Consider the following 16364-nt stretch of genomic DNA (forward strand, 5'->3'; position numbering starts at 1 on the left):
TAGTTCTGCCTCTAGCCAAGAATGGTCTTCCTAAGATTATGGGAATCTTTTAATCTTCCTCGAAATCCAGAATGACAAAATCAGCATGGAAGATGAGTTTATCCATCTTGACCAAGACATCCTCCACTATACCTCGTGGATAAGCAATGGATCGATCAACTAGTTACAATGACATTTATGTCGGTTTCAGATCAGGTAGTCCAAGCTTCTTGAAGATAGACAAGGGCATCAGATTGATACTAGCTCCGAAATCACACAAGCATTTGTCGAACGACAAGTTTCCAATAATGCAAGGAATAGTGAAACTTCCAGGATCCTTAAGCTTCATAGGCAATTTCTGTTACAAAACTGCACTGCATTCCTCCGTAAGAGTAACGGTCTCTAAGTCATCGAGCTTCACTTTCTGAGAGAGAATACCTTTCATAAATTTTGCATAGCTAGGCATCCGTTCAATAGCTTCAGCGAAAGGTATATTGATATGAAGTTTCTTAAACACCTCCAGAAACTTAGCAAATTGCTTATCCAAATTCTGCTTCCCCAGCCTCTTAGAAAAAGGAGGTGGAGGATAGACCTGTTTCTCCCCTGTATTACCCTCAGGAGGAGTGTGTTACACAGTTTTCTTCCTTGGTTCCACCTCGGCATCCTTCAGCACTTCTTCTCCAGCCACAATCTCATTTTCTGGAATTAGCAAGGATGCAGGTGCACCTGCATTCTGGACAGAGTTTTCAGACTCTTCGTCTTTCGGAATTTGGGGGCTTGCGACCTTTCCGGACCTCAGGGTGATGGCCTTCACCTGTTCGTTAACTTCCCTCTTGCCTGGATTGGCTTCTGTATCACTAGAAAGCATTCCTGGTAGTCGATTCAATAAGGCATTAGTAATTTACCCTATCTGGTTCTCCAGAGTCTTGATAGAAATGGTCTGGCTTTGGCATATAAGAGCCTATTTTTTGCACATAAGCCTCAACTCCTCCAATTCAGATTTTTCATTCAAAGATTGACCTGCGCCATATGTTTGTTGTTGGAGTTGTTGTCTTGGTGTAAATTGATGCTGAAAACCAGGAGGATTAAATTGCTTGTTTCCAAACTGCTGGAACGGCTGTTGCATCACATTCTGATTGTTGCTCCAACTGAAGTTAGGTTGATTCCAGTTGTCAGGATGATAAGTGTTTGGAACTGGTTGTTGCGATCTCTGAAAGGTGCTCACAAACTGAGCCGATTCACTAGATATAGCACATTTCTCTGTCGTATGCGAACCTGCACACAACTCACAAACTCTGGTTATCTGATTAACATCATAGTTAGCCAAATAATCGATCTTCATAGACAACGCCTTTAGTTGAGCAGTGATAGCCGCAGCTGTATCTACTTCAAGAACTCTTGCTACCATGCCATGTGGCAATCTCTGGGTTGGATACTGATATTCATTAGCAGCCATCAGTTCAATTAGACCATAAGCTTCCTCTTAGCTCTTTGCCCATAATGCTCCACCTGATGCTGCATTAAGCATGGGTGTAGACTGTGCTCCCAACCCATTATAAAAATAATTAATGATCATCCAATCAGGCATGCCATGATGAGGATACTTCCTAAGCATCTCCTTGTAGCGCTCCCAAGCTTCACATAGAGTTTCTCCCGATTATTGTGCAAATTGAGTAAGAGCATTCCTGAGTGCAGCTGTCATCGCCATAGGGAAGAATTTAGTAAGAAACTTTTGAGCAAGATTCTCCCAAGTAGTGATAAAACCTGCTGGTAGAGAATGTAACCAGCACTTAGCTTTATCCCTCAGAGAGAATGTGAAAAGCCTCAGCTTTATAGCATCTTCAGAAACATTGTTGAACTTGGAGGTGTCACAGATCTCGATAAAATTCCTAATGTGCATATTTGGATCTTTCGTTGGCGAACCCAAAAACTGGACTGAATTATGTACCATCTGAATTATGCCAGGTTTGATCTCAAAGGTATTAGTCATGATCGCTGGCCTGACAATGCTAGCTTGAATATCGTTGATCTTGGGTTGAGAAAAATCCATCAACGCTTTCGTTGGTGCTGCTGGATCTCCCATTGTAATGAGTACCTGAAACACAAACAAGTAAACCGTAAAAGTAAAAGAATCTGAGTCAGTGAACTTTAACGACCACTGATGACAAGCACATAAACTAAAAATTAACACCGAGTCCCCGGCAGCGGCGCCAAAAACTTGTTAGGGAGAAAACATGCGCTAAAATTACACGCAAGTATATGCGTTCGCAAGCAGTATAAGATATAAATCAGATTCGTACCCACAGAGACTCTTTTTAGTTAACTTAATATTATGCACCTATGCAACAATGGTATGGCTATCGCTCAATGCTAAGACAATAACAAGTTGAGATGTTTATAACTAAGATTAAACTAACATGCAATTAACTAAGAATAAAAGTGATTGAATTAACTATATGAGACAAACATGGGATTCGAACTTCATTAAATACTTCATTTAAAGTCATTTTTCTTAACCTTAGCATGCAATGGTGATGACAACTAATCAGATAACACGAAACTAGTAAACGCCAACTTTCGTTGTACAAATACCCTACTACCAGACATCCACAAAAGAGATAGAAGCTGAATAGACACCAATTATGTTGAGACCATATATGTCTATATAATTTGACAACATAAAGGTTTAATGAACAAGTTATCTATCGTGATTACATAGGAAAAGTAATATGGTTAAAATTACCTACGAATCATGCATAACAATTATACATGAACCTATGCTAGCATGGCAAGTTCTAAATCTCTATATTCACTTTCACTTCAATAGAGATTAACATGCTATCTTATATGTTAGCTACGCACATAAGACGAATAAGCACAACTAATACTAGTGAAGTGCCTCTCAACTATCTGCCAATCATGGAGGCACCTCAGGTAAGTGAGGTAACTGTTTCTATAATAACTCTTTCCCAATCTCTAGTTTCTTTGCATTCAACTGTGGCTATGGCATCTGTGACTGTGACCAAATAGATGCCTACCCAAACCACAAAACCTAGAATTTCAAAATGCAAATCAAAGAAACCACACTCTAGTTCCTCTCAAAAGAAACTAGTTTTAAAAACTACCACAGCACATGAGGGGAGTGTGAAGGGTAGTGAGAAAAGGTGAGGGACAGGGTGAACATCAAAGAAGCCCTAAGGATAAGGTGAGAGAGGTTAGTGAATCCCATCCTAGCCACACCACAGTCTCCCAATAGGCTGTGGTGATTAATAAGGAAAGTAGCACATTGCTAGTTGCATCCTCCTAAAAGCATATAACTATTGAAAATAGCTCAACTCCAAGAGCACAGAACAAAAGGGTTAGGGACACTACAGGCCAAACTCAAACCTATATTAGAAAGAAGAAATTAAAAACTTTGGGGGAGTCACAGGGTGCACACACAATGCCAACTACATTCAAAGACACAATTAATGCACCATCTTAAATTCAGATTGATGTGGCTCCAATAAATATGGAATCACTGCCAAATTCTCTCACAATCAAAACACCTCACACACATAATTCTCCCAAAAACTCACTGGATGTGGATATGATAAACACATCAATTCCTGATTCTCCATCTTTGGAACTCATGGAGGAGTCAAAATCTGAATCAAGTGAGCATCATCTTATTGATGATTTGTTGGCTCACTTGCCATTTCTTTCTGACACTACTGATAAATTTGTGCATAATCTTAAATCTATCACCACAGATTCAACAGTAGTCTCAACTCCTAGCTCTGTCATTTCTACCTTCTCGAAGGATATTCCTCATTCATCGACAAGTGATTATCCCTCGATGGATAAGCTTGACAGCAATTATCCATCGACATTCACAACTGCTATTTCGATAAATGTCTATCATCCATTGGAAGTCTCTACACAGCTTAAAATTTCTAAACTTGTGACTAGTGTAGATGACTTAGTAGTTGTTCAATCACTCTTAGAATTGAGGGAAGTGAGTGACTTAATGAGAGGTTGAGTTGCTCTCAGGCAAAAAGAGAGGAAAAGAGTGATCATATGCATGTTATTTCTTCCAGCATGGCAAAAGTGAGTAAGAGGAGTCCCACCTTAGATGGTGAAGGTGAGGGTGTGAGGGTGGGTAGCCAAGGGGAGCCCTTGATATAAAAATAGAGAGAAAATGAGAGAAAGGCAGGTACAGAAGAATGGAAAAATCCTATTGCTAGTGAGTTAATGGATGTCAATGATGCAGATAAAGAGAAACAATTTCAGCAAGAGTATCTAGTTGTTCTAGACTCTGTCTCTTTTGATGATGAGGCATTTACTCACCCTATTCCAGCATATCAGATTCTAGCTGAACAGGGCAATGAGGATGTTGAGAAGGATCTAAACTTGGTGCACACTACAGCTTCTATGCTAAGGGAAAATGATGCAATCAATTCTCTTCCACCTACAGCTGGTGATGATTTTAATTATCCTTCTGGTGGTTCTAGCGATTCAATTGGGGATGACTCTCTTGGAGAGGATGCTGAAGAGGTAGGCAGGAACATAGGGGGAGATACAAGCACTTCAGCCTGGCTGTTCACAAAATACTACAACTATCATCATTTCAAATCCACCTTACTCAAGCTCATCCATTACACTCAATCTGCCATTTAAGCCGCCAACAATGACAGCACCAAAAATCTTCTACAGGCCCATCTTGAGTCTCTTCAATTGCATAAAATTCAGGCTCTCCAACATAATTAAGTTGTGGGTGAACTCAAACATTCTATTGGGAAAGTTAAGGAGGATCTCAATAAGAGACCGGATTCCAAACTTCCCGAGTCAGCCATGATAGACATACACCAGAAGCTCAGGAAGGAACTTGACTTGAATGGAAAGGTTGAAGATTTGAGTACAAGACTGTCATAAGTAGAGAACTCAGTTTCTCAAATCCTTACCAATCAATAAATTCAAACTCTTCTACTACAGCAATTGGTGGCAGCTCAAACTTTAACCCCTGCCTTACTTGATGATAACAAAAATGGGGAGAAGGATGTGCATGTCCAAGTCAATAAGGTAATAGTTCCAGCCATTACCTTCACTAAGCCACCAATGTTGGATAACATTAATTTAATAAACATAGCAGCAGCTGAACTCAAGCTGAAAGAGCAAATGAAGAAACTTGATGAAAGAATTGAGAAGGAATTTGATCCAATTTCCAATAAAGACAAATATGTGAAGCACTCCACTCAATTAAGACCAATTACAATAGATGAAATGAAGTTGAGAAACATGGAAAGAGGTCAAACCTCATCTAAAAGACATCAACAGGCCATTATGATTTTGAAGCCTAAGAAATACTCATCAAAACACTCAAGCAAAAATCTATTGGACCCAGTCTACTCAACTCCTAAACCTGATGAAAAGAAGCTGCTTGGTCACTCTATTGCAAATCACAAAGATCCAAGAGACTCAGTTTTGAAGAAAAGGGCAGCAAAGATCTACAGGCATGGCAAACTGATTTGTGTGATGGCTGGACATCCTCAATTTGGAGAAGCCAAAAGAGAAAAGAGATTGCGGCTCAAATCTCAAAAAAAGCAGGTTGACTTAAAAGCAAAGAAACTAGCTGAAAAGCATACAACCAAATCAGAAACTGAGAAACCTGCTACCATAACTGTAACTGAGAAGCAAGAACCAAAGAAATCGAGTTAAGGGTATACGAAGAAGAGAGCCAAAAGGAAGCTGATATTTGAAGAAGAAAAGGAAGAACCAAACACAACTCAGTCTACTACCATAAATCAACCAACTATGCCCACAATGGAGCAAGTTGAAATCAAGGTCCATCCTTGTGTGAACTTTCATGGTGAGCCAATCATTCCCAAGGATGAACCAATAGACTGGGAAAGCTTACCTATACCTGAGTTGAACATCACAATTACAACCACTTCAAAAAGAAGAAAGAATACAACAAGAAAGCAAGTCAAGTATGTCGCATTTCAATCCAAAGCCTTATCCAAACCCAAGCCAATAGTCAACAAAGGAGATCAACTCTTTATCTGTGATATAAAAGAATTCTCAGACATAAATCTCTATCTGAATGAGCTAGATGAAGTGAGAGCAAATGATGCCCATAATAGACTTCCAAAAAGATTGGTGTTCAGGTACAGGGGAGGAAATGACTCAATGAAGGCTACACTTTCTTAGTTAAAGTATTCTCTGTAAACAAGAAAAAATTTGGATTCACCAAGGTGGCCAAGAAAGAGATACTTAACAAAATTTAACAAATACAAAGAAGCTGGAGAGACCCAAGTGCACTACCAAGAATTTTAACTATTCCTTACACTGGAAGTAGAGTGCACTTGAGGCCATATTGGTTGATGGAGTTGAAGGATGAAAGAAATACTAGAATATTTTTAAGACTAGAAGACCAGTTAAAAATATCAAGCAATGAGACTCTCAAGGAAATGCAGAAGATGCTGGATCTATATAATGAAGATGAATCTGAGTTTAACAGACAACTCCAACACCAGATAGAAGAAAACAATGAGAAGCTGGGAAAGAAGACTAGACACTCAAGGAAAAATATTAATTTGATCAGTCTAGAGAAGCACCTTGAACAAGGCTTGTGAGATTTCTGTGAACCTTCTTCTATCAATTTTTAATAAAATTTGCATCTACTATTGAATCATCATTTTTGGGTGTTGCTAAAGGTCATATATGGAGTAGTTAAAGCTCCTGAGCAATGCACCGGACGAGCGGACTTTGAGCTTCAGCTAAGACTCCACTCATACGGTGAAGAACCTACAAGAACATATAGTTGTTTGATAGTGTGATATATAAAATTATGAGAAATATTTTGTATGAGAATCGTTAACAGATAAATGCTTCTTTTCTAAGTGAGAAAGATATTTTTTTCATTGGATTTTTTAACCCTTAGATAGAAATCTACCTCATTTATTAAAACCCATAAACCAAAGACTATAAAGACATGTATTAATTTACTTGTACTTGCATAGAAAGCACATAAAATAGTGAAAAGAAATCAACAATAATTGAAGTTAAAATATCAAAATATATTATTAATAGCATTACAAAAGCCGACCAAACTTAGTACATAGAAAGATAACTTGAAATATTATAAAATGAACCACATATATGCAATTCAAGTACATTCCTTGCAATATTGATTGACAAAGATAACTGTTGTACATACAATTTATGGAACTAAAAAAGCATTAAACAGTACACCATTTTTTCCTGTTAAATTACAAGTGGTCTGGACAATAATACACCTTAAAAAAATAAGAATATACCTTAAAAAGGAATCATCAGTCCAAGGTACATGGCTCCACAAAATAATATAATAGATATATTTTTCCTACAATTATTGTGACAGCCCCAAATCTAGGGTCAGGATTGGGTGTCACCAAACATCATTAAACCGTATAAACCTGTATATTAATATAAATATACAGATAACCCCTCAATCTCTGGATCAATTACAGGTTATGGTATGAAACAAGAATCCAAAATAGCAAAACTAGTATAATAACTAACGCAACTTCATTACATTTTTTAACAACGACTTCCTTTATCTAGTTTGAGATATCCAATTTCCTGAAGCTAGGATCTCTCCTTTTATTGTCAACCGCAAGCTATCTATAATTATCCTCAGGTAATACTAAAAGAATAAGAAATAACAGAGCAAGAGTGAGCCAAAATGCCTAGCAAGTATCATAACTGGTTTCCAGATATCATTATCAAGAGAAACTTCTGGAAATAATCATTAAATGATTTTATAAATATCTCTATTTATTTAAACAATTGAGCGAATAAAAAATCGACCCTTATTAACCTTCAATTATAGATCAAAAATCAATGAACAATCTACTGATTTATCTCTTGAATCAATTCTTTATCCGGTTTTGCAATCATGAAACTTTCAAAAAAGGAATGTCGTTAATGGCGATCAACAATAAATTAGAATGGACACTAGAACCAACATATGTACTATACTCTGCTAATCAGTCAGAATATAGTACGGATCTATGCCCATATGCATAGACCCACCATCATATTAGGTACACAGGCCATTTTGGCCCAATAATAGGGTCCAGTCCATCCCCGGCCCTTATCGTAACTGTAACAGCCCAAATCCGGGGTCAAGATTTGGTGTCAATAAACAATCTTTACATAATATAAAATAACATACAAATGACCCCTTAGTTTCGGATCATTTACAGGTTATGGTATGAAACAAGAATCTAACCTCCTATAATTCACAACAACTAAAATACAAGATTAAATACCTTTGTACTAATTCCCTTGTCTTATTTTCTAACATCTTCGTCCTCTTGTAGCGGAGATCTTTCTAAATTTTGCTGTCTATCAAAAGCTATTCACTTTCATCCTCATTTGTTTCTGAAAGAAATAAGAATTTGCAAAACAAGAGTGAGCCAAAAATGCCCAACAAGTATATAACTGATTTCCAGGTATCAATATTAAAGAAAAATTTCTGGACAAAATCTTTTAAATAATTTATAAACATTTTTATTTATATGAGGTAGTTGAGCGAATAATAATTGGTCGTTACCATTCTTTAATTATAAAACCAGAAGTGACGAGCAATTCCCAGATTCATCTCCTGAATCAGGATTTTGTCGGGTTTTGGAATTATAAAACTTTTCGAGAGAGAATGTCGTTAATGGCGATTAACAATGAATTAGACTGGACACTATCTTAATGTTTACACTCATACCCTACTGATCAGTCAGGATATAGTGTAGATCTTAACATACTTGTATAGATCCAATAGGGTACCCAGGCACTATGGCCCAAGGGTCCGGTCCATCCCCGGCCCATAAGGTCCAGTTCATCACTGGCCCTCATAGTAACCATCCAGCCCGTAGAGTATTTTGATGTCAAATCATTTTGATTTCAAAACATCCCAATTCAGGGTTCGCAAATAACCCAGAAGAATAGGTATTTGCTCAAGAGATCAATCGATAATATAGGAACAATAATGAAAGGGACTTGCATAATTAAGAGTAATTGCAGTGAAATATAAAACAGTTAACTATTCTGAACTTAGAATTTGAATGAAGTATTATAGTATATTACGAGAAAAGTAAGGAATACTTGCCTTGATAAGCTTTAGTCACTATTATTGGTTGACTTTGGTTCGAATTGAACGTTCGGCTTTATCGTCAAACCACTACCCTATTCTGAATACGATCCTAATACTCAGGTCCTTCGATTGGAACCTTGCTGAGCTCGACGACTAATCACTAGATCATTCTTAGTCTGATATCAATCCTCGGGTTGTTCGATTAGCACCTACAGAGTCGAAATACCCTAATTTAAATAGTCGTTTATGCTTAACACATTCTTGCTATCAAATCTACCCATCCGATATAAAAACCGACTCATATTTATATGTATTATTGAAATACACATAACATTTAAGGTTCACATCTTCGAAATTTGGTTCGGTACTTATTTTCGGAAAGTACGTATACTCGTTATTTTGAAAATAGTAGGGTAATTGATAATTTATAAAATAACTTATCATAACACATAATTAGGTTCGTATAATATAATTATATATATCCTCGTTCGACGTATCCGATAATTCTGGGTTACGTTCCCATATTTTCGGAATTAATTTCCTGAAAATCGGGCAGCGTTTCCTGTGTTTATCGGTCTAACCCGTCAAAATGATGCAACATCATTCACAATCAACAACAACAATCCACATTCAACAATCCCAACATTTGCAAATCCCAAACACCGTACGACCTATAATAATTACATCCTATTTTTTTCGTTTCAAAATTAATCTTTACGAACTAATTTATTTAATTTATAAACATAGGACTCATATAAAAATCATCACCGTCCACCGTCGGCTTGCCGAGGCTCATCGTCGACGGTGGTAAAATTTGCCGGTACCCGATAACTTTTGGTTTTCCATACGAATCCCACCGAATAATTATTTTATTTAACCACACTAAATATCAATTAATTTCATCAGAATTTTTGAAATTAAAAAAAACAATCAATTTCAGTCAGGAACACGCACGCGTGTGCACCCCCAAATGAAACAGGTAATCGGAAAATGCAAGAGTGGCCGGAAAAACATAACAAAGCGAGGGAACACAGCAAAAAAAATAGGGACAATACATGGCGCAGAACACGTAGAGCAGTACACCCAATAAGACACACGTGTATATATTTACGTATATATACACGCGGGCAAGAACAGGGCAGGAGCAAACCATGCCGCCTCCCACCGGAATTACATAGTGGCCAAAACACGGGGGGAGCAGAGGAGGGAGAGAAAAAGAGAAAAAAGAGAGAAGAAAGATATGAGAGAAAGAGATGAGGGAGAGACAGTCGAGAGAGAGATAGAGACGATCGAGAGAGGAGAGACGGGGAGAGGTGAGAGACACAGGGGGTTGGGGAATTGGGGATTATTTATTTATTATTTATTTATTTTTGTTATTTTACTCTCGTTCTTATCCCATCTCGGTCCCTGAATCGTGAATTTATCGGTACACATCGCGTGCAAGAATTCATCGGAAGAATATAAAAATAGTTCAAAATAATTCTAAATAATTCTTAAAACCTCCCAAATATTGAAAATTAATAAAATAAAATTTTCATTATTTTTAAAACATTTTCAAATCGCGCATCAGACCCGCATTTAAAGATTTAATGAACAAACGTGCAGTTAAATAAAAGCCATAAAATTTCTGAAATAATTTTAAAATTCTCAAAATATTTCAAACTTAATAAAATATGAATTTCATGATTTTAGAAGCATTCTGAAATTTAATACAGAGTTTACACTTAAATGCAATCAGAAAATGTTTAAATTTTAAAATCAAGAAAAATTTCTCTCCGTCATATGTGAGAGTCTTATGTTATTCTCTCCGTTTTCTCTTTCTTCTGAAATTGGAACGTGTGAGTCATTGTAATCATGTCTCGATATAATAATTTGAATGATCAGCTAGCAGGTCTGGATATAGAGAATGAGGAAAACGTGACATTTTCCTTTGAGGTTGAGGTGGAAGAAGAGGTCAATAAGTATGATCTCTGTGTGGTGGGGCGGTTCTTGATAGAAAGGAATGTTAATGTTCGTGCTATGAAAACTAAGATGGTGGATATATAGCGACCGGCAATGAGTATAAATATCAAGGAGATCGAAAAAGGTATTTTCTTGTTCCAATTCTATCATAAGAAAGATATGCATTGGGTGTTAAGAGGAGGTCCGTGGTCTTTTGTTAGTGCGATGTTGGCATTGGCGAAAGTGTCTAAAGGGGAGCAACCAGTAGAGGTCCCATTATGGCATTTGAATATGTGGATGCAGATTTTTGATTTACCAACGGGATTCATGTCGGAGGAAGTAGGAAAATAGCTCGGCAATTTCTTTGGTGAATTTCTTGAGTATGACCATAAGAATAACACAAGTATTTGGCGTGAATGTATGCGAATAAAGATCAGATTAGATGTGAGGAAACCATTGAAACGTAAAAAGAAGATCCTTAAGAGAAATGGTACAGAAGTAATCGTCTCATGTAAGTACGAGCGTCTGGGTGACTTCTATTTTACATGCGGCATAATGTCACACACGGAGAGGTACTACAGAAAATTCCTAAACCGTGAGAATGATAGCGAGATTAAGGAGTGGGAAAGTTGGTTAAAGGCACCGTCTAGAAGAGCACAAGGTCCAGTAAAGAGCAAATCGCTAAGGGAGGATGGCGATACAGAATGGGAGCAACGACAAGGGAGTGTCAATGATAGCAAAAAATCAGGGGAAAACAGTTGTGTCAATCCTAGAAATCAGCTGATTTGGGGGAGTATATCTCGTTTTAAGATGTAGTATGTTACAACAGAAATATCTCTTATTAATGTGGAAAATAAAAATGTGGACTTGTAGGAGGGAAAAGTAAATTTAAATTTTGGATAATGGGCCTGAGGAGGATGAATTGGATGGGCTGCAAATAGAGGAAAGGAAAAGAATGAGGGGGGACCCAAGTAATTACGAGGTGATGGATACTGCAGGGGGATTTAAACATATAGCAGGGGTGATTACAAATAATAAAAAATTGGAGGTTGATCTTTCTGAAATGGATTTCTCAAATTCTTCACAAATTGATTTGGCTAAGCTTGCGATGCAATCTAGCTAACAACCATGAATTGTTTAAGTTGGAACTGCCAAGGTATGGGGCCACCTTGGAAATTTCAGTTCCTGCAAGACGTAGTTCGTCAAGAAAGGCCTACGATAATGTTTTTGTGTGAAACTTTTTGTAATAAAGAGAAGATGGAATGGGTGTGTACTAGACTTGGTTTTCAGTAAATGATTATTGTAGAGGCGCAGGGTCGAAGTGGAGGCTTGGCTTTACTCTGGAAGGATACAAATCAGGTAAAGCATCTGAGTCTTTTAAAGTATCATATTGATGTCGAAGTGACTATAGATGGTGTGCAGCTGTGGAGGTTAACTGGCTTCTATGGCGAGCCAAACAGAAGTAAATGAAGGATAACATGGGAGTTGTTAAGAAATTTAGCAAGAGACTCAAACTTGCCATGGTGAACTATTGGTGATTTGAACAATATTGCATCTCAAATGGAGAAGAAAGGTAGAGCTCTTTATCCTCAGTGGTTACTGGATGGGTTTATTGTAGTGCTTGCAGAAACTGGTTTGTATGCTTTGGAGCTATATGGACATCAGTATACGTGGGAAAAAGGGAGGGGCACTGCATCTTGGTTGGAAATTCGACTGGATAAGGAAATGGCAACTAGTTCTTGGGTTGATTTATTCCCATTGGCGAGACTATACAACTTGGAGGGCACCCCTTCAAATCACAGTCCTATACTTCTGAGGACTACAACTAGTTGTTTGTTAATGGGCAAAAAATGGTTTCATTTCGAGAACGCTTGGCTTACAGAGCCGTTGTGCAAATACATTGTCAGTGATACATGGGAGGCAGAAGTGGACGCTTCTTTAATGCATAAGGTGAAAACATGTGGAGATAATCTTAGTCTGTGGGGAAAGGAAGTCACTAGCTGTTTTGGTAAGAGGATTAAAGAGTGTAAATTCCAACTCAAACAGCTGCGAAACAAGCGAGATGAGAACTCTGTAGCTGAATATAAAGTGCCAAAAAAGAAGTTGTTTCTAATTCTTGACCAAAAAGAGATTTTTTGGCGCCAGAGATCCAAGCAATTATGGCTGCAAGCAGGAGATAAAAATACCAAATATTTTCATGGAGCTTGTACCACTAGACGCTGAAATAATAATATTCACAGGTTGAAAAACGAAGCAGGGGTTTGGTTTGATTGGAAAACTGGTTTGCAAACTCTTATCACGTAGTTTTACACAGACTTGTTTACAACTGCACATACGAACCATGTGGAGGTAATTGATGTTGTTCCTCAATCTATTTCGCAAGATCATAATATAGAATTGTTACAGGAGGTTACCAAAGATGAAGTTAAATTTGCATTATTTCAAATGCACCCTGACAAGGCGCCAGGTCCGGACGATATGACTCCGGCTTTTTTCCAAAAACACTAGGAGATAGTAGGAGATGATATTTTTAAAATGACCAGGCATTTCTTTAGAAGTGGTGAGATCTTGAAAGGTCTAAATGCGACAAATATTGTTTTAATTCCGAAAAAGAAGAATCCGTCTATGGTGAGTGACCTTCGGCCTATTGCTTTGTGTAACGTGTTGATGAAGGTGATTACCCAGTGCTGGCTAATAGGATGAAAAATATGCTGGAGAAGGTGGTTTCTGAGTCACAAAGTGCTTTTATCCCGGGGCGGCTAATTTTTGATAATATCATGGTTTCGTATGAATTAATACATTATTTAAAAAAGAAGAAGATTGGGAAGGATGGGTACATGGCCTTAAAACTTGATATGAGTAAGGCTTATGATCGAGTTGAGTGGGACTTTTTGAAGGCTATTATGCGGAAAATGGGATTTTCAGATTGGTGGATTCAGTTAGTTTTGACATGTGTGACCACAATATCTTATTCTATAGTGCATGGAGAGGTTGAGATGGGGCCTATTCATCCAAGTCATGGGATTAGACAGGGTGACCCTTTGTCACCCTATTTATTCATTATTTATGCTGAAGGTCTGTCCTCGTTGATTCAAAAATATGAAGCTAAGTAGTGGATTCGAGGTATTAAGATCTGTCGGAAAGCACCAATCATTTCTCACATGTTTTTTGCCGATGACAGTTACTTCTACTGTAAAGCGAGTACCGATGAGGCTAGAAGGGTGCGGGAGTTCCTGGATGTCTACGAGCAAGCTTCAGGTCAGAAGGTGAATAAAGCAAAATCTTCTATATTTTTCAGTACGAATGTGATTCGGTACAATAAGGAGGAGGTCTGTTCTTTGTTACAAATGTCTGAGGCAAGTGAGCACAGCACGTATTTGGGATTGCCTAATCTTCTGGGTAGAAATAAATCTACTCTACTGGGTTATTTGAAAGAGAGGGTCAATGCAAGAATAAGAACTTGGGATGGTAAGTGCATCTCGCGTGAGGGGAGGAAATTTTAGTGAAATCGGTTGTCCAGGGATTACCTTCTTATGTAATGAATGTTTTCTTACTTCCTTTGGAGATTACCAGGGATATTAAAAAAAGCATATCCAAGTTCTGGTGGAATTGATCTCAGAATAACTCTTCGAAGATCAGTTGGATGTCTTGGGAACATATGGCTAAGCACAAAATAGCTGGAGGAATGGTTTTTAGAAACTTTAGAGATTTTAATACTGCAATGCTAGGTAAGCAAGGTTGGCGCTTCATCATAAATCCTAGAAGCTTATTCTCGAGGTTGTACAAGGTTAAGTACTTTGCAGACACTGATTTTATTCATGCCAAGATTAGCAATAGCCCAAGCTTCATCTAGCGGAGTATAGTTGAAGCCAAACAATTGTTACTTGCAGGTATAAGATGGAGAATAGGAAGGGGAGACAGCATTCAGGTGCTGGACCAGCCTTGGTTAATGGAAGAAGACAATTCATATATTACGTCCACTTCTCAGTTGCTTAAAGGAAAAATAGTAGATTATTTTCTTGTTGCAGGGCAAAGACAGTGGGATGTTAATCTGGTTCGGGAACATTTTAATGTAAGGGATCAAGGGAGCATTCTCAACACCGGGTTGACTAACTCTAACAATGAGGACATGATCTATTGGCGTTTTAAGGAGTCAGGGCTATACTCAGTCAAGAGCGCTTACAAATTTTTGCAAGTGCAAAAGAGACAATGGACCTTAGAAGATGGCAGCAGTATCTGGAAAAGTTATGGCGCATCAAAGCACCCCCTAAGTCTCTAAATTTAATATGGCGTGCCATGTCTCAATATCTTCCAACAATGTCATAACTTCAGCTTAAGCATGTGCCGGTACAAAGTAATTGTCCGGTTTGCAAATCTGGGACTGAGACTATCATGCATAGTCTAGTCAATTATCATGTTGTAAGACAGTGTTGGTTTATAGTTTTGCCAGGTAAACAGTGGGACTAGCATATGGAGTTCAGGAGTTGGATAAATATGGTCTTCGAGTCATAATTTAAGTTGAAGTGTGCTCAATTGGTTATGGTTTGTTGGGCCATATGGAGAGCAAGAAACGATTTAGTCTGGAACCAAAAGTATACACGAGTTAATAGAATAGTTGCAGAAGCACAGCAACACCTTACACAGTGGAATATTGCCCAATCTAGATTGACAATGGCCAATCTCCAGCCGGTTGTTGAAGGAGATGGTGCCCCTGTTTGGGTTCAACCGTTACCAAACATAGTTAAGGTGTCAGTAGATGCTACTATTTTTGAAGATCGGGATGCAGTTGGTTTTGGGTTGATAGCTCGAGATTAGGACGGCCGGCTACTTATAGCCAAGGCCATAATTCACTCTTATTTGGTGTCTCTAGTCACAGTGGAGGCAATGGAAATCAAGGAAGCTCTAAGCTGGATTGATGAGATGCAGTGGACTCAGGTGTCTCTAGAGTCTGACTACTTGGTGGTAATCCAGGCCATTCGAAGTAATACTCCAATGAGGTCGCATCTTGGAGTAATTATTGAGGAGTGTCGTAGTTGGTTGAAATGACTTCACAAAGTGTCTTTGTTCTTTGTTAAACGATCTGCGAATATGGTTGCTCACCAGTTAGCTAGAGAATCATATAAATACCCAGATTGTGTTTTTGATAGGAGGTATGATCCTGTTAATGTTCAACAATGTTTTGAGGTGGATTTGAATTAATAAAATTGCCAGCCTTCGTCAAAAAAAAATGCAATCAGAAAATAATTAAGGATGAATAATTGATAAAATATTAATTTCTAAATTTTATGAATTCCTAAAAATAAATATTGAAATTATAAAAACATAAAAATAA

General features: G+C 37.8%; 1 protein-coding gene and 1 non-coding gene across 2 annotated transcripts; both read left to right on the forward strand.

Moving 5' to 3' along the window:
* Window positions 1-1565: 1565 nt before the first annotated feature.
* Window positions 1566-1672, forward strand: LOC141682007 (small nucleolar RNA R71). The gene has a single exon (XR_012559411.1). It is a non-coding gene; the product is annotated as a small nucleolar RNA R71 (small nucleolar RNA).
* Window positions 1673-12592: 10920 nt separating this feature from the next.
* On the forward strand, window positions 12593-15311 carry LOC141679713 (uncharacterized). The gene is made up of 4 exons (XM_074486135.1): window positions 12593-13238; window positions 13706-14107; window positions 14231-14500; window positions 14923-15311. The coding sequence occupies exons 1-4, from the start codon at window positions 12593-12595 to the stop codon at window positions 15309-15311; spliced, it is 1707 nt and encodes a 568-aa protein (XP_074342236.1).
* Window positions 15312-16364: the final 1053 nt, after the last annotated feature.

Source organism: Apium graveolens, chromosome 8 (assembly GCF_009905375.1).
Source record: "Apium graveolens cultivar Ventura chromosome 8, ASM990537v1, whole genome shotgun sequence".
In the NCBI taxonomy this organism is placed as follows: domain Eukaryota; kingdom Viridiplantae; phylum Streptophyta; class Magnoliopsida; order Apiales; family Apiaceae; genus Apium; species Apium graveolens.

Bases quoted from the DNA above. Each gene is read 5' to 3' on its own strand.
- LOC141679713 (XM_074486135.1), top strand. From the start codon at position 12,593: ATGGAGAAGAAAGGTAGAGCTCTTTATCCTCAGTGGTTACTGGATGGG. The intron at 13,239-13,705 runs GTACCACTAGAC...GTGTTGATGAAG, and splicing joins CAAATATTTTCATGGAGCTT to GTGATTACCCAGTGCTGGCT. The intron at 14,501-14,922 runs GTAAGTGCATCT...TGTTACTTGCAG, and splicing joins AAGAATAAGAACTTGGGATG to GTATAAGATGGAGAATAGGA.